Genomic DNA, 22,276 nt, shown 5'->3' with positions numbered 1-22,276 from the left:
ATTGGTTCTTGATTGGTTGATTCAAGCGGCAAAATTCAAACAGACCAATCAAGTGCCAATTTGGTCTCTCGTCATCACTAACACGTATTTTGAACGTTCATTCGATATGTCGCAAAAGAATCGAATTGGTTCCAAATTTGGTTCCAAATCAATGATAAAATGAAAAATGAGGTTATTTGTTGTGATACCGACCGCTGAGGTGATTAGGTGAAAAAGTGAGGAGAAATCTCATCACTTCATTAGAATTGGAAATTGATCGCGAGACTGATTTAATTTTTTACTGCTAACTTCACTTATTTTTCATATTATGGTGCTACATTTGTGTGATATGAGTGTTATTTAGTACCTGATTTGCAGATTTTTAGTTATTTCTTCAGCTACAATGGTGGAGGGAAATAATACAACAGGTGATTACAGGGTTCAATGCCCAGAAATTTCAAGCTCTCTCCCAATTTCACGAAGAAGTTCGATTCCTGGTCCTGAGCATTGTCCTCTTAGTCTCTCTCGACCGATTTTTCAAGAAGTATCTCTCGGCTACCCAAATTTGAGACCCTCACCTCGTAGGCCCATTCACTCCTTCAGCTCACTTGATTTCCAATGTCCAAACGCATCCTCTTTCATTCATCGTAAGCTTTTTTTATTTAAATTTATTTTGAGATTCCGATTTTAGCCATTATAGTGCCCAATGAGTAACATTACTGTGTTTTTGTTATCAGTTGTTAGCAGGGTAGGAACAACAACCTTACTCCACGCTTATTCAATTCATTAACTGTTTATCTCAGGTTATAGTAAAGAAACTTTGTTGATTAGAAACTGTGACTTCCATTTGCACTGGACAAAGTGAACTCGCTTGAATGGTTAAAGGTAAATTTGAGGAAATCTTTGGCGGAAGGGCTTGCAGCCTGATTGTTGAAATTTATGTCAGGACAACAAGATGTTGAAAATAGTCAAGTAGGTACTTATATTACACGGCAAAGACATGACAGTGAAGCAAGATAAAGTTTAATTAATCAGGCTTCAGTGAGGCTCGTAATTTTTTTCACACAACAATTGCAGAAAAGTAGGAAATATTCTTGACTTAGTTTAGGAAGAATACAAAGCAGAGCTTTTGGGTAGGTCACTAGTAGGTATTTGCAGAGCCAGGTTTCATTAGTCTCAGTAGCATTGCAAGTCTTGCAGGCTCTTTCACTAAAAAATGCTCATTCACGAACAGCTCATTTTATTATAAATTCAAATTAACTGAGTTTTATAATTTACATATGTTTGTAGAATTTTTTTTTTACAAACGCTAGGTTTGATAGGAGAATTCCATATAATTTATAGGGAGTCCTGACATTTCCTCAGTTTGTTCCCTTTACCCATTCATTTTCCGACTTATGAAATGTTTTAATTTTCTTAATAACTTTTAACATGACCAAGAATTAAGGATCTGAATACGTATTTGTTCACCCAATTTTGAACAGTTTCACTCCTTTATTTTCCACAATTTTTTGCACATTCTTCATCATTTGTCAATTCTTCGTACACAAGGCATTTTTAAAGCTTGCTGACACTATATCCTAATCATCAAATCAGAATGAGGCACTTCTAATCCTGCAATTTTTTAACGGAATTATACTTCTTCCTATCACATCTCCATTATCAGTTTATCTCCACATTTATCACAAGCACTTATTCCTTCTTTTTTATCCACTATCCTTTCTATGTGTTGTAGGTGCAACCACCACATCGGGACAGATCACGAAGAAATTGGCGATGGGTGAATCAACAAAATCCATAGTGATTCTATCGGGAGTTTTTTTACTGAGCTCGGTCATTCTAGCATCTGTTTATTACACTTTTCCGGAATTAGACCCGTAAGTCATGTTTTAAAGACTCTTTACAGTCATAACTTGTCATACTTTATCTCTTCGTACGAATAATTATATTTCAACTGTAAGCTTATAGTTACTGGTAATCTCTGTGAGGGTTTCATTGTGCCCTTAACAGGCCCATGTAATGCGTGGGATCACAGGACCCAATATAACAGAAACTTTTACATAAAGGTTATCAACTTTAGAGATTAAATTTAATTTGAAAGGGAAGGGAGCTTGAATTGTAATTTTTGTGGACCTTGAGTAGGTGCTGATTCCGAGTAATCCCGGCAAAAGAAGGTATTTTATCCCTGACATTAAGTACACAGGTCTGCATAAATAAAACACAAAAGTTTGTACAGCTGATTTCTATGTAATCCTTAGTGCTGAGTCCAAAAGTGACTTAGTTTTCCCCCTACACTCACCAATTTCCCAAGTATCGAAGTTGATTTAAACGAACAGGTTTTTCAAAAGAAAATTCAATTTTCTGGGAAGTTTGTGCACAAAAGAGATGAATATGGTGATTTTTGGAAACAGCAACTTTTAAGGACAGCTTGCATTGTATGCGTAAAAAAATTTTGCTGCCATATCTAATAACAAGGTATTTCCGCTGAAATGGCATAATCTGCCTTCATACCCTCGCTTTTCTGTTTGTTTTGCGTCCACAAGGTTGGGAAAATAATTTGATCCAGGCGTCTTATGGAGCCAGACGAAGGGGACGCCCAGTGAGAGGGTGGTGACAGGGAGTGATAAATGAGATGAGGGATTGTCAACTCCCTGATGGATTGTGGGAAGACGGAGTTTTGTGGCGATTAGGCGTTGCAAAGCGCCAGAGAGCGCTATAAAAGCGACTCATGTAGTATGTATCCTATGGAGCTACTTCAATGTTCTTTGCTGCTCAATTCGATAAGTACCTTCGATTTTTTTCATGACTCACACTAGTGTTTTCTAAGTTTGGTCCATTGGGAAATTGGGATTTTCCTAAAAAATAGAGTATTTTATCAGGTCCAAAAGTCGTGCAGTAGATTTTATTCAACATTTTAAAGACGTAATTTATACTAATTGCAGATATTCTACTTCTGTTTCAGCTCAGAAAAGCAATATTTTAGATTGCCTCGGAGCTATGATGATGCCCTCAATTTAGGTCGAGTCCTAGAAAGATACACTGAGAAATACTATTTTCAAGTCATTTCTGCTATGATTTGTGTGTATATATTGTATCCTTTTCTTCACTGACAGGTTTTGCCATTCGCTGTCCCATCCATCAGTTTTTCACCTCCTGAAAAGAAATTTTTATAGTTGTTGAAAGGCCCTTTTCTATGCTTTAATTAGAGTTCAGTAACATTTTTATGGTTGATAATGCACAGGAAACTATGCACAACATCCCGCATTTCTTTAATTTTTGTTTTTCAGCCTCATCCTTGCGTTATTTCATTTTCTCTTCTGTGTTTTTATAATTGAAACCATCAATCTGACTTTTTTGCTATCTTTCAGCCTCCTAAAAAGGTTTGATGTTTTGAATTATGTAGAGAATGGAGTCCCCTTAAAGTCATTTTCTAAGGCAATCATTATTTTCTGTGGCTTTTTCCTTGACATTTGTTATTAGTTTACAAACATTTGCTATCCCAGGGTCAATTTTTCTATCCGTATTATCAGGATTTTTGTATCCCTTTGCGGTGGCCTTGGGTTTAGTCTGCTTTTGCTCAGCAACGGGTGCATCATTTTGTTACCTTCTATCTCAGTATCTTGGAAGGAAATTAGTCTACAAATATTTCCCAGATCGAGCCAACAAATACGCTGTCTTGGTAAGACTTTTACTTTATTTTTACCAATCAATTCTTGCTTTTGTGAACAGGAACAGTAATTTTGTTAAGAATTGATGAAAAGAATGAGATTTCCCTTTGAAGTGTCTCTCTTTCTGGTTTCTTTCCATATCATTTATTTCCTGACTGTCTTGTGAGTCTCATCAAGATTTTTTTTAGCAAGAGAAAGATGTCTACAATCAGCCTCTTACCGAATTATTTTCAGTCTTAGAAAAGTTTTACCCGCAAAATTGATCTGCCTGTCAACATAAGCAAAATGGAAAATTGGATTCTCTGAGGACATCAATTAACAATGGAGTTATCTCCTTCTAATTCCTCCAATTTGGCATTCCATTGGATTCGGATGATGGTTTTTGTTTTCTCAATAAATATTTTCATGGACTGAGTAACAAATTTTTGCCTCAATGTAATCAAAGTTAAGACTAATAAAATTGTTAGTTTAAAGTAGATCTCTTTTTTGCAATGTTTAAAATGCTGCCATCTTGAATTTATTTCAAGAAATTTTTGGAACTGGAACTAATATTTTGCAAAAGTTTATTTTTTATGTGTTTCAAAAAAGAGAAAAAGTCACCATCAAAATCTGAAACTGCGTATTGCCAACTCGAATGAACGGGCATGAAAGAACCATACAATAAAGTATGAAGAAAAATGCAACCCTAACAGCAAAATTAGCAGTTGATGTTTACAATTTTTTCACAACAACTTGATAATTTATGCAATTCCATGTTTTCAGGTTCGAAATCATAAAGACGATTTGCTGAGTTACATAATATTTTTAAGAATCACCCCATTCCTACCTAACTGGTTTATCAACATTGCAGCTCCAGTCGTTGATGTTCCTTTAGTACCATTTTATATTGGCACTTTCCTCGGTAATTTATCTTCAAAATTATGTCTTAGTTAGCAATTCAAGTACACCTAGCACAATTCCGCAGAACTTAAGTAGTTGGCCCTAAGAATCAGAGAGACTACTAAACCAGATTATCCAAATGTGAGAAAGAAAATAAGAACCAACTTTTCTCAAGCAAACCGTAGCTGTAACTTTATAGGATGAATTTCAAAAGCCGATGTGATAATCATTTCCTGAGAAATTGGAAGGCAGGGAATCCTTTTATAAGAATATCAACAGTGAAACTGAAAATGCGTTTCTCAGTTGCGGTGTTCCATAATTTCTGCCACTGTTTCATTTTTTAAAAGGAGACATAACCAACTTCATGGCTTGAATCTACAGACTGTTCTTTGCAAAGATAAAAAAATGAGGGAAGTCCTCAAGAAATGTCCTTCAGTTGTTTCCTTCCTAGAAAATAAAGTATGACAGAAAGTCTGCAACGCCGCAAACTGAGAAAGGTGCACATTTCTACAGTTTCACCATCAATGTAGTATCAAAATGATATGTATAACTGTTTTTAGAACAAAGTAGCAATTATTTTGTCTTTATTCATTACGAGTATGATTTTGTTTCTCTTTAAAAGATCGATCATCTGTAAAGCTTTTAAATACTATTAAATCCTGTTAAAACCTCATGTTTTGTCAATCATCCAGGAAAATGAATTTTGTCCATGAGACTGATCAAAAGACAAAACCTATTAGAAGCATTTTTAAACATCTTGTATACCATCAACTTGTTTTCCTATCTATTTATTTGATTTTTATCATTTCGCAACAATTTTATTTTAATCTGAGCCCAGAGTTTTACTCTCGGATAAAAAAATTTTAACATGAAATTTTTTCTCGTTTTGTAGGTGTTGCTCCCCCTTCATTTGTGGCGATACAAGGAGGAAAAAGTCTCCACGAATTGACAAAAAGTGGCAATACTATGTCTCTATCTTCTGTCATTCTGCTTGCTGTTTTTGCAACAATTTCTTTAATACCAGTATTTTTACGGACAAGGTTACGTGCAAAATTTGATTGAAATCTCAAGATACTGTAATTAATTCTAGTCCTTCGTCTTGGTCAATGTATTCTCATTTTGTGGAGTCTAAAGCACAAGAATTTTTTGTATTTCAATGGAGTAAAATTTGGTACAATTACTTACAGACCATCTTATGGCATGTTGCTGTCAAAAGATTTATCACCCCTCTTTTAATGTAAAAGGCAGGTGTTACTATGTAAAAAAGTAACACTTTATTAAGATGGATGGGAAAATGAAAGTAATTACCGGGAGGAGACCTGTGTTTTTCATGTAAAATTATTTCTATTCTTTTTAAATTTATCTGAAGCCACAAAACCATTAGAATTGTTTGTGGTTCAAAATTTGGTCAGGAGGAATCATTCCTCTACAATGTCAATGTATTTTTGAGGTGACAAGAAACTTTTTAAAGCAGATCAAGATTTTAAATTTATCTTGAAAACATAATTTCATCGAAATGGTGGTATTAAGCCCAATCCACACAGTTTATTTTTCATCATCCAACTTTTCCTTCATTTCCATTGCATGGAAATTTTTCCTGATTGAAATATGTGCCTAGTACAAATTTTCACCCATGAAAGTTTCAAGAAAAGTTGCATCATGTGAATTGGGCTGAACAGTTCCGAGAAATGTAACTAGTTCTTTTATTATTGCTATTTTTTTTCTTCTCTTTTTCAAAAAGAAAACTTTTAAAGAAAATCGAAAATTCTAGACATGAGGTAAAGTCAGCTCCTGGAACAGGAGAGGAGGATTATTTTTTATTTTTTCTCTTTTTAATTTTTCTCAGAAGTCAATATTTTTATTTACAAAATAGGAACTTTGCTTTTGTTTATATTTCATTCTTTTCATAGTAGAATTACGAAGTAAGACCAATGAAAATTTGATTTTGAAGGGAATGAGTCTCATTCAATCAGTTAATCATTCTTCTGGGCTCACTTTCAACAAAGAGGTTGCTAGTATTTACTGTTAATTTAATATGAGGGCCATCAAAAGAGCTAGATTTCCTATTTTATAAGTATGAAATAAACAGAATAAATGGAATCATTAATAGGTACGTATTAAGCTCACTTTCAATTTTGGACCACATCCCATTGACCCCTGACCCACCGACACTGAGCAAATGAGTTTTACTTTTCTTCATACTTCTCTCTTTTTTCTCATTTTACTTATCCTTTCCTATTTCAAGTGAAGTTTCAAAGATATTGTAACTACCACATCAAGCTTAAATTCTAGTATGCACTGTTCCCAAAATTTTAGTGTAAACATATGTATCTTCCTAGCTTGGTTGCGGCCAATATGTGTTCAAGCTGTAAATCCTGATAATAACGTGCTTTATCACATACTCAGGATTCTTCAAAAATTCCCGTGAAAGATTTTTAAGGAAATTTTTCCAAGATTTTCTAATATTTCATTTTAATTAATCAAAATAATGACTGGGGTGATTATGGTCGTAATCTTCCTTCTCTTCCCTCCCCCAACCCCCCCTTACTGGTTTTAGGCAGGCAAATTGTCACAGAAGGAGCCTAATACATTCATGAAAATTCTTTTTTCTTTGTCATTACTTTTCAGTTTATGTCAGTATAGTTCGCCCAAGAGATGAAATTATTTTCCACATTTTACAATGCACAATTTTGTCAGTACTTAATTTTCAAGGCTTTAGCATTGAATCAAGCCTAAAAATCATGTGAGGGAAAGTATTTGTATACATAGCATCTTTTGCTATGATTTTTTACCTTATTTATATTTTCTTTTTTTATCTTAAAAAAAAAGAATAGGCCATAAAAAAAAAAAAAAATTCTGTAGGATATCTTGAAGAATCACTCTACATTCCAACAGAGATAGAATTTGTATGTGTCTAGAATTCACCTTTGTAATACATATTCGTTTTTAATAGTTATTATCTTGATATTTTATTTAGTTATGTTTTTCCTTTTTATCAGTTTGAAATTTATTTGACACATAGGGAAGGCCAGGTGGAATTTTAATTTATCTGATTTGTTATCCGATTGCTAAGAGACCATACTTCTTTAATTGATTAGCAAACATAGAATCTGTTTCGAAAAGGAATTCTCAATCAATTTGTTTCGGAATTGATTTTTGACTCAAATCTTAATTTTAGTAAACCCAACTTTAAATTTTTTTGAATTTTTAAATTACCAACGACATACCATTCTGCCTTTTTTTGTAACTTTCACTGTGAATTTCTTTGCTGCTGGATATTGTAATATCATTTTATCATAATATGCATCAGCATTACTTATTTGACGCTGATGCAAATTTTTTTGTCAATCCTCCGATTTGATTTTGGATTCTGTTGGAAATCAGCTGTTGGTTTTTGCAGTGATGGAAACTAGCTCAGTAAAATATGCATTTATGATAATAAATAAATTGACAAGACTATAGGACTATGTTGACGACTCTTTTACTCTCAGATTGCATCCTCTGCTCTATAAAGAATCCAGACCATAGAAAGTTAGGATCGGAATTTCCTGATGCTTCTTTCAGAAAATTTTATGACTTTTGAGACAGTGCAAGATAAATACAAATTACTTGAAGATTTTCTGATTAGGCTCTTGATTGCACCCTCCTGCTTCAATGCCATTCTTTTCCTAGCTTTCCATGACTGTGGTTATCCTTAATCCTCCGTAAAAAAAGAGGAAGATAACCTGATGAGAAGTCTAATGTAGGTGACGAAAAATAAAAAAAAAACTGATAAAATTCATGTTTCATTACTTGATACATATATTTATGTAGAAAAAAAATACCTAGAAAAAGGAACACATTTGCTTTGAAAAATACTTAGAATCAAGGTTTGAAATTTTGATAAAAGTTGAGGAGTGTTGTTGGTGTGCGAGGAGTGACAACAGTGAGCGCATAGTCAAAATGAGAGCGAGAAATAGCCATTGTCTCAAGATCCTCTTCAAGAGCTTTCAAAGCTGCCTCATGGCATACCCCAACCAACTGAACAAACAAAAAGGTAAGGTTAGTATACTTGAACATAGATTAAAAGCAAAGTCGACCTGGAAAGAGTTTACTATGCAACACATTAGAAACTCTAATATCATCTGCTGTGGGTTGAGAGAAATAGATTGGGGAGGGCAAGAAAGGCTGAGTTGTAAAAACTGGATAGCCTTGATTGCATCTTAATTAAAGGACTACGAAGAGAATCGGAAAAATTTAGCACCACCTAAATTTCGAGTTTCTTATTAGGGTGTTCCTAACAATATCTTAGGTAAGACGAGCTTTCAATACATCACTGCATATGCTCCGAAATTTGCGGCGAGCAGTTGCACCGTCAGAGGTGCGCCTGCAGTGGAAAGGATACTTTCGGACGCTGCTCCGTATTGGTTTTCATGGCAATGTATGTTCAGATGGAAGCTCAAGAGACTCAACTTTCAACTCGTTCCATTTCGTTCATAAAAATCTGTGATAATTCCAGAAAACAAAGCGAAGTCTCTACTTCTCAAAAATGCAAAAATTAGCTCATTCTCTTTTGTTGGATTAGCCTGAACAACTGATGTAACGTTCTGTTCTCCATTCTTTGAATTTCGGACTAAGTAGAAATATTGAGACCATATTGTACCCATCTACATCACAGAGGTACGAAATTGGAAACTGTCACCACATTTCATTCTCCTTTGGGGCTTTAAATGCTCGAGAAAGGATCCTATTTTTCATTGAGGTGCTAAATCTATGAAGATTTTTCAGCAAGGGAAAAAATAACATGAAAATTGTTGATTGCTCTAGAACACGCCTTACAACTTGCTTAAAGGTGCAAGGTGACAAAGCATTGACAAATTGCAATTTCGTGAAGATAGCCTCCAGAATTATGTTGCTGGCTATAAAAAATAGTACAAATAAAAAGCATACCTCTGCTCCTGAATAACCAGCTGTTGCAGTGACCAACCACTCCAAGTCTACATCTGAGCATACAGGTGTTTTTCTGAACTTAATGGTTAATATTTCTTTCCTTGTCTCTGCATCAGGTAAAGGTATATATATTAACCTGTCAAGTCTTCCGGGTCGAAGCAGCGCCTAAGTTATGAACAGAAAAAAATGGTTCGAAGTAAGATCGTGAGGAGATCAGAAATCGTTTCTTTCTAATCGAAAAAAATTTCTATAAATGTCACATTGGAAAGACTGCAGATCTTTTTCAGCATTTACATCTCAAGTGCAGGTGTCTTGGCAAGAAAACATACAGGACTAACTTCTTCAAAAAATTGGATTGACACTTAAGAAGCTACTGTAATTACCACGTTCCATCACCTTAGATCTCCTACATTAGGAGGGAGGTATAGATTCCCTCTATTTAGCAAAAGAGTTCAATGATGGACCACTAAACCGGCAATGGTGTGCTGTTCTGGTAAGCAAAGCAAGCCATCCCAAGATTTCAGAGAAAAGAAGAAAGCCGTCCCCGAAAAATCAGTTGAATTTTTGCTAAATATGATTGTTAAGAGGTTTCCACTTAGTTAAGTGTAGTAAACACAAAAGGGGAGAGATGAAAAAGCGCATGAAACCACAATAAAAAGCATGAAGATGGGCTGATAGAGGTGCTAAAGTGGGCTGCGCAGTCAGGACAAAGGCCACTTTCTGCCTCGGAGAATCAACTGTTGTAGGCTAAACAAAGAGCTGCAACTCAATGACAGAATCTAAACAGGGTGAAAGTGCGATACGCGCAGAGTTTGAGCGATTCAATGCTCAATCGGAGCTTGCTTCCCTCAAAACTTGTATTGTGGTGCTTCATTTTGTATCCTGTATAGTAGTTCACTTTAATAGAGTATTCTACTGGCATTTTTAAATTTGAGTGATGAGAGATAGAATTTAAAGCTGCAAACCAAGTCTATATGCCCGAGGAAAAACTACTAACCTTATCAATTCTGTCGGGTCGATTTGTGGCTGCAACCACAGTTACATTTTTCAACGGGGAGACTCCATCAAGCTCAACCAATAGCTGAGCCAGTACTCTTTCCTGAACGTTAGTTCCGCCATCACTAGTTGCGTCACCTCTCTCTCCAGCTAGAGCATCAAGTTCATCAAAGAAAATTATAGATGGCGTTACTTGTCGAGCTCGGTAGAATACAGTGCTCACAGCTTTCTCTGATTCACCAACATATTTGTTCAACAGTTCAGAGCCCTGAAAAATTAAGGAAAAAAGAAATTAAATAAGATAGATAGGTTAAATTAATAGATGAAGAGAAGATATATATTAATCATTAGCAATAGAGAAGGAGAGGTAGAATAATATATACATAAAGTAATATAGTTAGTAATATTTAAGTGTTGACATAAAACAGCACTTAAATATGTTAAATTAATAGATGAAGAGAAGATACATATTAATCATTAGCTTGCTGCAGAGGAAAGGTGTAAAAATTAGATAATCAGAGCAGGTTCCAGTAGCAGATTCAGGGCAGGTTACAGTATTTTCATTATATAATTTGCCCGCTCATAATTGATTTTTCCGGAAAAATGGGAAAAGTTTCTCAGTGCGAAAGAAAGTCTCATTTATAATGTTTTCTGTAAAAAAATAGAGAATTCTCCACTTTCCAATTGAGTCTCAAAAGCTTGAATTTTTTTAAAAACTGTGTTTATTGCTGTTTTAATGTTGATATGATGAAAACTGAAGTCTAGGGCCTTGTCCACACAAGCGCAGTTTGCAGAACTTTTAGGCGAATTGCTTCATTGAACTGGGGTTTTGCAAAATAAGTTATAACTGAGTTAAAATAAGTCCTAGGAACAAGTTTACCCAAAAGTTCCATGAACTGCTCTTATATGTACTATGATATACATTTTTCAAATTTTTGCTTCAATTCAATTATACCTAACTGGAGGCGAAAAAAGAAGGTGGCACGAGAATACATCTTTGAAAATATGAAAATCCCTTTGCTTGTGATCTGATAGGTTTTAGTTAATTGATGATTTCTCAGCTGAAAGCTTTTCAACTTCTACTGATTCAACTGTTGAAATCTTGTGTTCTTCAACTGAATAAGGCAATACAAATGTCAAATGAAGTTGAGTGATTGGTCAGCTTTGTCGGTTATTTTCTTTAAAATGCCTGCGTTGGGTGGCTTTGACAGCAAGCTATCAGCAACTCAAGAGAAGCCTCTAGCTTGTAGTCGATTCCACCGACAAAGGACAACTAATGGAGCTGACAAATCACAGAACTTAATTTTACCTTGACCTTGTCTTGTCCAGTCAATGAAGACAAAATTTCAAAAATTGGCCTGCTGCCTGAGACTGATTCCATAACAAGAAGTAAATAATGCATAGAGAAAATCCATTTTTGGACGATTAAAATAAAAGCGATCACAAAAAATTTACAAATGATCCAGTTATGATGCTGAGAAATTACCTTGACAGAGATGAAATTTAGTTTGCTCTCTGTGGCAAGAGCTTTGGCTATCATTGTTTTTGAACAACCAGGTGGACCATAAAGTAAAACTCCTGCAGGTGGCCGGATACCAAGTCGCACAAAGCTTTCTGGGTGAGTTAAAGGCCACTCAACAGCTTGCCTCAGCTTCAGCTTTATCTCGTGTTGACCGCCAATATCACTCCACAACACCTACTCAATCAAAAATATTAAGAGAAAATAGGCACCAATGTAAGTAAAACAGCGGTGAGTAACTGAGAATGCACTTTTAATTCTTTTTATCCTAGAGCCCTGCAGGATACCAATAGACACTGTCTTTCGACATCATGACATGAAACTTCCATACTTATAGCTAAGAGCTAAGGAGCTGTAACTAATTTCACTGATTTGCGATATTCAGAAAAAACTTGGTTTCCACAATCAAGATGAGCCCATCAAAATGGATCATTAATGGAAGTGTTGAGTATTGTCGCTTAAAATTAAGAGGAGCAACTACTTTTTGATCAACAAAAATCGTGAACAGATATCAAATGAATGTCTATTGATACTCTGCTCGCAATTCATGTTGATCCAAACTTAGAGGCGTCTCCTAATTTTGATCAGCAACACTTAACTGTCACATCAATGACCCACTTTAATGGACTCATTTTGATATGGAAAACTAAGTTAAAAACTGCTCGACAGGCATATTACTCCCAATGTAATGAGCAATTTTTAAAAATCTACATCTTGTCTCTGTTATTTGATATCATTTCCAAATTTAATAACACTGAGCCTCTTCTGGGCATAACTTGTCCTGGGGCGTAATCTTAACTGTTTCGCAACAGCAGAGATCATTCCTATTTTCTTTACATGTGACTGGTTGTAGGCAGGGCTTGTTTGTTTGGAATTTTCAGCACATGGCACCACTGTCATAACATCTTGATATGTAACACTCAGAATGTGCTTTGAGCAGAGAGCAACACTCACACAGAGATGCACAGAGTTTTTACCGTCAGTTCAGACTGATTAAGACATGACAAAAAAAAATTCTGGAGGCAATCAGACAGATTAGATAATAAGAGTAACTTACATGAGGCACCTCTACCAGGACTTCCCTCATGGCGGTTGGATTGACAGATGATAGCGCACATTGCAAATGGTTTATTGTTACAACAGGCGCAGACGATGAACTTGTGTGTTCTAACATGGCCCTCGTTCCAGCATGATTGATCACTGCCCCCAAATCGGCACCAACGAACCCGTGAGCAATTTTAGCGAGACTTTCAATTTCAGAGTCACCTACATTGTTATTGATGGATGAAAGGAGCTGCTTAAGGATTTCATGACGTTCTTCAACTTTTGGTACTGGCAATTCGATTTCAAAATCAAACCTGTAATCGAAATCTTTCATAATTCTTCAATATACTATACATTGGAGTCCTTGGCTACTTAAAGTAATAATAATGATACGAAAAAAAAAACTTGACATCTACACTGCAATAAAATGACTCTGAGTTCAGTGGAAAAACCTGAATAAACCTGGTTTTGAGGGATTTTGCTACTCAGAAGTTACTTTAAAATTAGGATGTAATTGAGAAAAAAACTAAACGAAACTTTAATTTGCGATCATTTGTACGATTCTACACTTACATTCGAAAGATTGATGCCTTAGTGAGCTAAAGCCGATGCTAACAGTGTAAAATTTTAGGTGAATATTACCTAGTTTTTGGAGAAAGTGAGACTTCACCCTGTTGATAGTCTACTATCATTGAACTAGAAAGAACAACAAAATAGGTCTTGACTTCCATACTGAAGTTGGCTGATGAATCTGTAGATTACATTTGCTAGGTATTGATCCCAGCATTGCTTAATATTGAGCAACTTGATTGCATTACAGTCTTCAAATTCATGTAATGAGCCAGTAATGCCCATTTCTTTTCATTCATTTTCTAACAGTATGTAGTGATTTAAGTTTCCAGGAATTTTTTTACCCCTAAATGGCAAAGAAAATGCCACAATTGGGACTTTTTTGAAACAATATTTTTGGGGGGCTCTGATGACGTAGCCAGACGGAGAGAACAGCATTTGCTGATTGGCTAGAGGCTAAACTCAGCCTCAGGCTTTGCCTTACTGCGTTAACTTGACTGTCAGCTTTTCAGTGGTCGGTTTTGTATTAGATTGTTCTCCCCTAAGAAATGATTTTTAATGAACTTTATGGTTTTGTCACAAAATTTTACCTAAGGAAAACTATACTACAATTGGACGTATTTATGCTAAATGGAAATATGTGCATGTGGAAAGATGGGATGCGCTCCTTAGTGGTCGGGCCATAAGAATGAATGAGAAATATAAGGCGGCAGTGACGTCAGCGGCAGCAACGAGAGAAACGACAATCAACGACTTGGTCTCTAACTCATACGCCCTGTCCACAAGGCTCTTGTCACATGCCCACGGCTAACGAGTTAGCGCTCAGTTCCTTTTGATTTAATTGATCCAGCTTTTCCATTTTCTCAAAAGAAACTATATCCACTTTTATATAGTTTCATACCCCATCTTTCCACTTCCACAAAGTTCCTTTTAGCATAAATAAGTCCAATTCTGAGAAAATTTCTTGCCACTGCCCCATTAAATAACAAGAGTAAGAAGTAAATAAACAATACCTTCCAGGTCTCCTTAGGGCTGGATCAATCAACTGAGGTTGTGTGCAGGTTCCAAGAACAACAAGCCGAGTCTTCGAAGACCTCACTGAGTCGAGAGCAGATATTAAAGATGCACAGATTCGCCTTTGCTGATCTGTTCCTTTATGACTGGGGCACAAGATGTTGACTTCATCGATAAGAATAATGCTTGGTTCATTACTGCTCGCTTCTTCAAAATAAGACTTAATTCTGGTTTCGCTTTCTCCGAAGTACTTGCTGAAGACTTCAGAACTCTGAGAAGATTTATAAATTTATTATTCTTTAAATCACATTAGCTTTGGTAGCATTGGTTTATAGAAGAGAAAAATACGAGTGTCTATAATTAAATGGTTTTCTTGTGACTGTATACTCTGAGCGAAGAGTTCAGTACAAATGCATTCTTCTCACTTGTAATTGAGAATTTTCTGATGCCATTTCAGTCACCTAATTCTAGATAGCTTTTAAGAACGTCTACAGACTTCAGAATATTTAATGCCAGGCCAGTCCAAGTTTTTTCTGCAAAAAAATTCCAAGACTGTTTGAAGTATCTTGATTTAACTTACGATGCCTCTTTGGGTATTCAAAAAAGTAAAATGTTAGGAATTTTTTCCAGAAAAAGATCTAGGTAGTATCTTACTTCTGAAATATAAAGTGGTTTTGAATTAAACTACATATTAGGTCTGATCCCCATTCAATGGCTCCCTAGGCCGTGCAGATTGGGGAATTTCTACTTAAAATCATAATTTTGTTCTCATGAACGTGTTTTGATGATTATTTCAGTCCTCAAGTAAAATAATACAGTATAATTAGTTGAACCACGAAAATTAAAACTAAAAATGGCAAGATTTCTTAAAGGATTAACTGTATCACTCATGAAAACCGAATGTAATCATCAAAATAATAGAAATAAAGTTGATACTTCTAAAGTAAAAAAAATTCTTTCAGCATCTGCGTCATAGGGACTGAAAAACATTGTTGGAAAAAATTACATTTTCAGCCAATTATGTAGGAGCAAACTAAGCAATTTTGATAAAAATGAACCTTAGTAATGCTATATGCAATATCTCAAAGATAAAATACCTTCAAAAATAAATGTTTTTTTATCAAATACAGGTAAAGATTTAGGGAAAAATTGTATTTAAGCAATCCGTTACACCACTCCTTGATCTTGTTATCAAAGTACTTCTCTCTGAGCAGGAAACTATTTTTTGCCCCACAATAGAAAAATTTCAGATTTAATCATTTTAGAGATAAATTTTTCATACAGATAAATTATCATCCCATGGTGAAAGAATGTAAGATTCAATGAGAGCAAAATTACCTGAACTTCTACCACATTAACATTGAAGGAATATGCCAGCGATTTCATCAACATTGTTTTTCCAGTGCCATGAATGCCGAAAAGCAAAATACCACTTGCAGGTTTTCTGATGCCTAAACATAGATAAAGAAGAGAGGGTAAATAAATATGGGTGATTTGTGCTATTTCTATGATAGGGAATTAACCCCAAAAAATTCGAATTTCATTATCCCAAAGTTTCCTTGGTCCCCCTTGAAATATAAAATAGTGTGAGAAGGAATTCTGACATGATCATGATTAGCAAAGTTTCTACAGCAGTATTACTGCTTTTGGCTTAAAAATGCATCCAACAGTTTTTTACAGTTTGTTGGGGCTCTTTCGCAAACTCCACTTAAAACTAGTTCTGTTCTTTCATTAATTTTTTGTCTTAATCTATTATTTTAAAAAAATTGCAAAAGCAAGAGGCACAGTGAAAAACTACACACAAAACTGACATAACTTTTCCACCTAACTAGTTCATTCACTGATTTTGGCATCATTACTCCAATAAAATCTTAAGTTATAAAGTGACTAGACAGGGTTGCCAATTTGTGTTTGATCTTATAAAATGGTGTTCATTAGCGAGAGAGCATTGAAAAAGTTTTAGAGGCTGATTTCAGAAAGAGTAAATTCTTAAAAATACCGTAGGCGGTTGTCATTTGCTCCATGTTGAAATTGACATTAATTCGCCAATTTTTAATTAAATAGATTAATCTTGATTTCAATTGACTTTCTTTAATACAGTAGACTCTGGATTATCCGGATCGATTTTGCAACCGGTGGACCAGGGTGTATTTGCAGCAACCAAGAAACTTTTTCGGCGAGAGCTTCTCACTGCTCTGCTCACCTCTTACGACGCAGGGATAGATGTCCCTACTGCGTTGAAAAAAGTAGATATGGTCGACGTTATAAACTAGGTAGCACTTGCCTGGGATAAAATTTCACCATTGACTCTGCTGAAATCATGGAAACCCTTGTTGGACCATGTCGTCGACTTTGAAGTCCCTCAAACTGACGAAATTGATCAACAACTATTAGCATTACTACAACAACTACCCGGCGATAAGGTTACTGGAAAAACCCTTGATGATTGGCTCGCTGCTGACGAGCTCACTGACAAGCTGACAGACAAAAATATCGTCAACACGGTCAGCGAAGAGCCAAACGATACTTCCGAAGGAAATGCGGGAGACAGTGAACCAGCCTGTGTTTCCATTCCACCCTCTCAAGAATACAAGTCCCTCGCAGATGCGCTCAACTACATCGCGGAGCAGTCGGAATCAACGGCAATCGACATCAGTTATTCACAACGCTGGCAGGATTTGGCATCCAAGAAACATGCGGATTCTAAAAGACAGAGACCGTTGACTGCCTACTTCAAGCCCGTTTAAGTTGGTATGTACATGATGCATACAAAATAAGAATACTGTGGTGTTGGTTGGTGGTGTTTGTGTTTCCTACTATTATCCGGATTTTTTTTTATCCGAATCGGGCCCGGCACCAATTGATCCGGATAATCCAGAGTCTACTGTACCATTAAATGAAACCAAAATCAGCTTAATAGATTCCTCAGTTTTTTTAATTACAGCGCTGGTCCCAGCCATTTTGGGACACCGCATGTCTTTGATACTATTTATGGAAAATTTTGGCAGATTTTTGGATGTCTAATGATACTTTTCAAGTATCATTGCATGAACAAATTCAGGAACATACAACCTTGGTTTACGATTGTTTTACTCTAAGTTGCTCATCAGCCCCAGAGAAATGGCTATTCTTGTTATCGTGAAATTACTTACACTCCATTCAGGGATGCAAAAAATGATCTGGGGACGATGGCAAATGAATCAGTAAGTATGAAAACACACTAACTCAGTAACTTGAACATACTCAAAATATATTAAAGACAGTCAATTTGCATAACAGTCATTGAAGTTAGCGCATCTGGTTCAACTTGAACCTTTAACAAGTTATTAATTAATTGTCTTTTGGCACCAAAAAACCTTTCTCTTAGACTAACTTCTGCAGTTTTGTGTGCATCTTGATTATTTACATTTTTTTGAGTTGGCGCGTTTTTGTTCTCACTAATTCAAATGAGGCAAATTTTGGCAAAAATGATAATATTTTTACCCCCTCATCACTTTAAAAAAAGAGGATATGGTAGACCGTTTGCCTGAAATCGGACAGCAGATCAGAAATGTGGCTACATAGCAAAAATGCCTGATCCTAAGAAATGGACGGGGTTTTGGAAGTTTCACTTTGGCTGTTTTCTCAAAACAGCCAGAGTGTACTTCTGGCTGTTTTGACAGGATAAAAGTTCTGCGTATAGAACACTTACCAACATCTTTTGAGGAAAGACACAGCTTGATCATATCTTGCAGCTGACTGATAACATTTCTAAGACCTCCAACTTTGGATAACATGAAGACCTCCTTCTCCCCAGTTTTTTCTGTCTGAGAGGAGCTGCCCGATAATGTCCATTTGGTAGATTCACAACTTTGAACAAAGTTGCCAGAAGCAACACTGTCGTCTTCCAAAGACAAATAGCTAAAATTTACAGCTACATCATTCCCATCAAAATGTTTAACAGCTGAATCGACGATGGCTGTGAGCTTTGTTCCGTAAAATGTGAAGGAAAGTTTTGAGCCAATCTTGAAGTAGTGATTTCGATAATTTTGTGCCAAGTATTCCATGATTTTTTCATGATTCACGTCACCATCAGCAATTGAAAACACTATTTCTTTGGCTGGTGGCGGCAAGCGATCAATTTTCTTAACCTTCACTGGTCCTCTCTCAAAAGAAATATTTTTCAGCTCTAAACAGACACAAAATGAGATGAGAATGTGAGAAATATTATAATAGAATATTTTATGACACAAGAATGAGATGGAGAAAAAACCACTGGTCTTGGTAATTACTGAGAAAAAATGGTTAAAGGTTAAAGCTAGAGGATAGGAGGTTAATGGAAGACGTATGAATTATAGCATTGCATTCTAAATATGTCTTTAGTTTACAATTTGGAGCAGTGGAGGCCACAAAATAAGAAATCTTCACAAATTAACCCCTTTATTTACCTTTATATACCCTTTAATAAGTTTATTACCTTTAAATTAGCAGTGGACATTGAATAATAAATACCAGATAGGTAACCAACAGAATCTTCCTTTCTCCAGGACGATTCATACCACAATTACCATTATCGCAGTTTATTTACAACAATTCCTCTTTTTTGGATCTTCAGCTTCCAACTTTGGAAGCAAGAACTTTGGTGGCAAAGAATTTTGGCAGGGTTGTGATATAGTTTCTCTAACGCAAAATTTTTTGAGAAAACCAAAATAATCATTTAAAGTTCAAAAAAGTATTTCTAAGGAAAGAAGAAGCTGATCAAAATCCGATCAAAATGCCTGAAGCCGAGCTCAGCCAATCAGCCACCGCCATTTCCCCCACCAGGCTAAATCATCAAGGCCTACCAAAATTATATTTTCAAATAGGTACCATTTTTGACAGTTTTGATACAGGTTGTCTTTGCAATTTAGAGTTAAAAAAAAATCTGAAAAACTTCTGAAGACTTAGTTAGCTCCATGCTTTCAGAAAATGAATTGAAAATAGGTGACACTGCACCATTCTTTGGATGGATATCTTTATGATAGCGACAAAACCCAATCAATGAAACTTAGAAATCCTTTTTACCTCTAAAGGCCTTGTCCACACGCACTCAGTTTGGACAATTTATTCCACAAATGGGGGTATCAGGAACAAATTATAGGTGGGTGATAACAAGTTCCTGAAACAAGTTTACCTGAAGTTTCTTAAACCGCAATCGCGTAGACAATACCTAACTTGCTCCTCGAGCCCCCAGACTGTGGAACTAATTTGCCCAAACTGCACTCGTGTGGACAAGGCCTACTCTTTGAAATTTTACTACCATTTCTTATTTAAAACATCATGTTTTAAGACGGATCTTTGGTTTATAGAATTATTTACCATAACATCTCTCTCTCTCTCTCTCTCTTATGAATACCACCTTATTCGGTAACTTACCTTCCTCAGCGATGAATATTTTGAAGTTCTGATTTTGAGGTACTAATGACTGGCGGACAAGTTTTATCACAACTTGTTTGTTTTGAATCAAGAGTACTGCTTCACCGATCACCAGTTTATTGAGCCGGATCATTGCCTCTGATATATGAACATAATTGTAAGCATCATCATCTGAAAAACAATGTAATGTAAATATTGTAGTATCAAAATTTACAAACATGTATGTATTACAGAAGAATTAGAAATGATGATTGAAACATAAAGTTGATGATTCAAAACTGAGCATAACCGAGCAGTATTTAACGTTTCAGAACTCAGAATTTCTGGCTCTTGACAGAATAACGCAAAGCTTACTATTAGATTGAAAAAACTTTGTGTTGCCATTGGAGGTTATATAGAAATGAACAAAAAAATGGATGTACATAAACCCCGGCACAGTTATTGTAGAATGGGATTTATTACTGTGCCAAAGTGTTGATTAAGTAACACTCAAGTCTCAAAAGAGCAAAATTATATCAATAGAGACAATTAAAATTCTTACCAAGAGTGTCAAGAGAGGAGTATATGACGGAGTCAAGAATGAAAGGATGTTTCCAAAGCTCTGCGGAGGGTGGGCAGAACTCCTTTTGATGTAATTCTAAATTGGTATAAAATAATATTGATCCACAATTTTCGCAAAGACACCATGTGCCTTCACCAGATTTTCTCCTTTTCATTTTTAAGCACTTCTATTTTCTTCACAAGTACCTGCAGCAAAAGACTATATCAGGAATTTTCAAAACAATTTCCTTCACCTTAACTCAGTTGCACCCTTTAAAGTTAAATTGCAAGTTGCATGGAGTCATTCATGACCTCGTATTGCTTTTACCTATACTAAGATGTTATTTTCGGGTTTTAACTTCAAATATGCAATAACAGCTTATAAGCTGTCTCATGAATGTCTACTAACTTCACAATCAAAATTTATTGAAATTTATTCCAGTCCGAAAAAAATATCAACTGTGTTGCGGGTCAGAAAACTGCAGGAAATCAACTACCACACAAACTTGTGGTCGTTAGCTCTCTGTTTACACAGTGTTGTGCTGCCACTGTCCAACCTCAAAAAAGATTGATACAACATGAACAACAAGATATTGTGTGATTTGGAAGGAAGTGATCACTGTTACCTTGGTCTTGCTCACAGTTGATTTATCAAGACTTAACTTACTTGTAAGTAACTTCGAGTTGAACAGTCAAACAGGTAAACCTGCTATGTCCAAATTTTGCTAAGGATTTCACAATTTCAGATTCTTAATCCCTCATCTCTTGATTGTTCTTGAAACATCTGAAGGAAAGGCAATGATGAAATAGTAATGTAAATATTTAAAAGAAAATAATGAGAGTTAGGTACTAATTAGATGATGCTCCAATTTAAGCACTCATTGAAAAGCAGCACGAAGTCCAGGAAGATGTCTTACCTTGATAGGTTTATTTTCCCTACTTTGCAGAATGCAGCCCAGTCAACTTTTGGAGGATGTATCAGAAAAAACTTGAAGATGCAGTTTACTCAGGACTTCCTTCACTGGGTGGTCCAACTTAGATTGTAGTAACGCTTTACTAGCAATAGATTGTTCTTCAATTATATGAGAAATTCCACTCGATTCAATTTCAGGTCTTTGACAGATGATACAATCTTTAGAATCTTGCTTATTAGATGCTAAGAGGTGCTCTGTGCCACTAATCTTCTTAAACGCTAAAACTTTCATAATTCCTTCCACTTCACCAAGAGGGAAGTTGTTGGCTAAACCCTCGTTAAAGCCAACATTAAAGGCTTGCTGCAAAGTTTCTTCTTTCCCAATTTCAGCACCTTCTCTAAAGCCTTCTTGAAAGAGAGCTTGGGACATGCGGTTCCAAGATTTATTTCCTATCAATAATTCTTCATCCATCATTTGTAGAATCTACTTTTGATATCAAAGTCTGAAGTCATATCACTTACTCACAAAAGACTATCTGTCTCCAAAAATGACGAATAACACTAAGCGATACAAATCTGAAGATTAAAGTTATGTGAAACAGAATTTTTCGTCGTGAGGCAAAGACGAAAAATTAATACTTCTCTAGAAATATGTGAAAAGCACGTAATCTAAACAGGTCCCGAGAAGCACGATCCGATCTGCTACTCTACTCATGTCATGTAAAGTGAGGTTATGTTTATCACACGCGTGTCACGTGTTTCTGACACAGGCTGACACTCTCCTCTGATTGGCCAACGAGATTGTCTCAAGGTCATTATGTTTGTTGACAT

General features: G+C 35.7%; 2 protein-coding genes across 5 annotated transcripts; one reads left to right on the top strand and one right to left on the bottom strand.

The window, feature by feature from the left end:
- The first annotated feature begins 174 nt into the window (after positions 1-174).
- On the top strand, positions 175-7,985 carry stas (Transmembrane protein stas). Of its 2 annotated transcripts, none has more exons than XM_019040644.2 (6): positions 175-407; positions 1,715-1,856; positions 2,942-3,070; positions 3,460-3,658; positions 4,410-4,548; positions 5,419-7,985. In XM_019040644.2, the coding sequence occupies exons 1-6, from the start codon at positions 383-385 to the stop codon at positions 5,586-5,588; spliced, it is 804 nt and encodes a 267-aa protein (XP_018896189.1). In that variant the 5' UTR covers positions 175-382; the 3' UTR covers positions 5,589-7,985. The 2 variants fall into 2 exon arrangements, with proteins under 2 accessions (XP_018896189.1, XP_018896190.1); XM_019040645.2 differs by lacking the exon at positions 175-407 and adding an exon at positions 414-626.
- Positions 7,986-8,303: 318 nt separating this feature from the next.
- LOC109029929 (ATPase family gene 2 protein homolog A) lies at positions 8,304-22,148 on the bottom strand. 3 transcript variants are annotated; one of them, XM_019040638.2, is made up of 12 exons: positions 21,968-22,148; positions 21,200-21,316; positions 20,534-20,739; positions 19,993-20,163; positions 18,290-18,766; positions 15,937-16,049; positions 14,598-14,869; positions 13,028-13,328; positions 11,938-12,147; positions 10,453-10,719; positions 9,456-9,620; positions 8,304-8,546 (listed from the first exon to the last, which is right to left on the bottom strand). In XM_019040638.2, the coding sequence occupies exons 3-12, from the start codon at positions 20,706-20,708 to the stop codon at positions 8,391-8,393; spliced, it is 2,307 nt and encodes a 768-aa protein (XP_018896183.2). In that variant the 5' UTR covers positions 20,709-20,739; positions 21,200-21,316; positions 21,968-22,148; the 3' UTR covers positions 8,304-8,390. The 3 variants fall into 3 exon arrangements, with proteins under 3 accessions (XP_018896183.2, XP_018896181.2, XP_072154108.1); XM_019040636.2 differs by lacking the exons at positions 21,200-21,316; positions 21,968-22,148 and adding an exon at positions 21,450-21,588; XM_072298007.1 differs by lacking the exons at positions 21,200-21,316; positions 21,968-22,148 and adding an exon at positions 21,450-21,570 and having other exon boundaries at positions 20,534-20,752.
- Between the last annotated feature and the right edge of the window lie 128 nt (positions 22,149-22,276).

Source organism: Bemisia tabaci, chromosome 3 (genome assembly GCF_918797505.1).
Source record: "Bemisia tabaci chromosome 3, PGI_BMITA_v3".
Classification (NCBI taxonomy): Eukaryota; Metazoa; Arthropoda; class Insecta; order Hemiptera; family Aleyrodidae; genus Bemisia; species Bemisia tabaci.
The sequence above is the reverse complement of the archived record's forward strand: the minus strand, read 5'-3'. Positions and strand labels throughout refer to the sequence as shown.

What these genes read in the sequence shown, in the direction of transcription:
- stas (XM_019040644.2), top strand. Translation starts at nt 383, where the DNA reads ATGGTGGAGGGAAATAATACAACAG. An exon ending in ATGATTTGTGTGTATATATT is followed by an intron (nt 3,071 to 3,459) that starts GTATCCTTTTCT and finishes ATTTGTTATTAG; the next exon opens with TTTACAAACATTTGCTATCC. An exon ending in CCAACAAATACGCTGTCTTG is followed by an intron (nt 3,659 to 4,409) that starts GTAAGACTTTTA and finishes CCATGTTTTCAG; the next exon opens with GTTCGAAATCATAAAGACGA.
- LOC109029929 (XM_019040638.2), bottom strand. Translation starts at nt 20,708, where the DNA reads ATGAAAAGGAGAAAATCTGGTGAAGGCACATGGTGTCTTTGCGAAAAT. An exon ending in AATATTCATCGCTGAGGAAG is followed by an intron (nt 18,767 to 19,992) that starts GTAAGTTACCGA and finishes GTGTCTGTTTAG; the next exon opens with AGCTGAAAAATATTTCTTTT. An exon ending in GCCCTAAGGAGACCTGGAAG is followed by an intron (nt 13,329 to 14,597) that starts GTATTGTTTATT and finishes TTTCGATTACAG; the next exon opens with GTTTGATTTTGAAATCGAAT.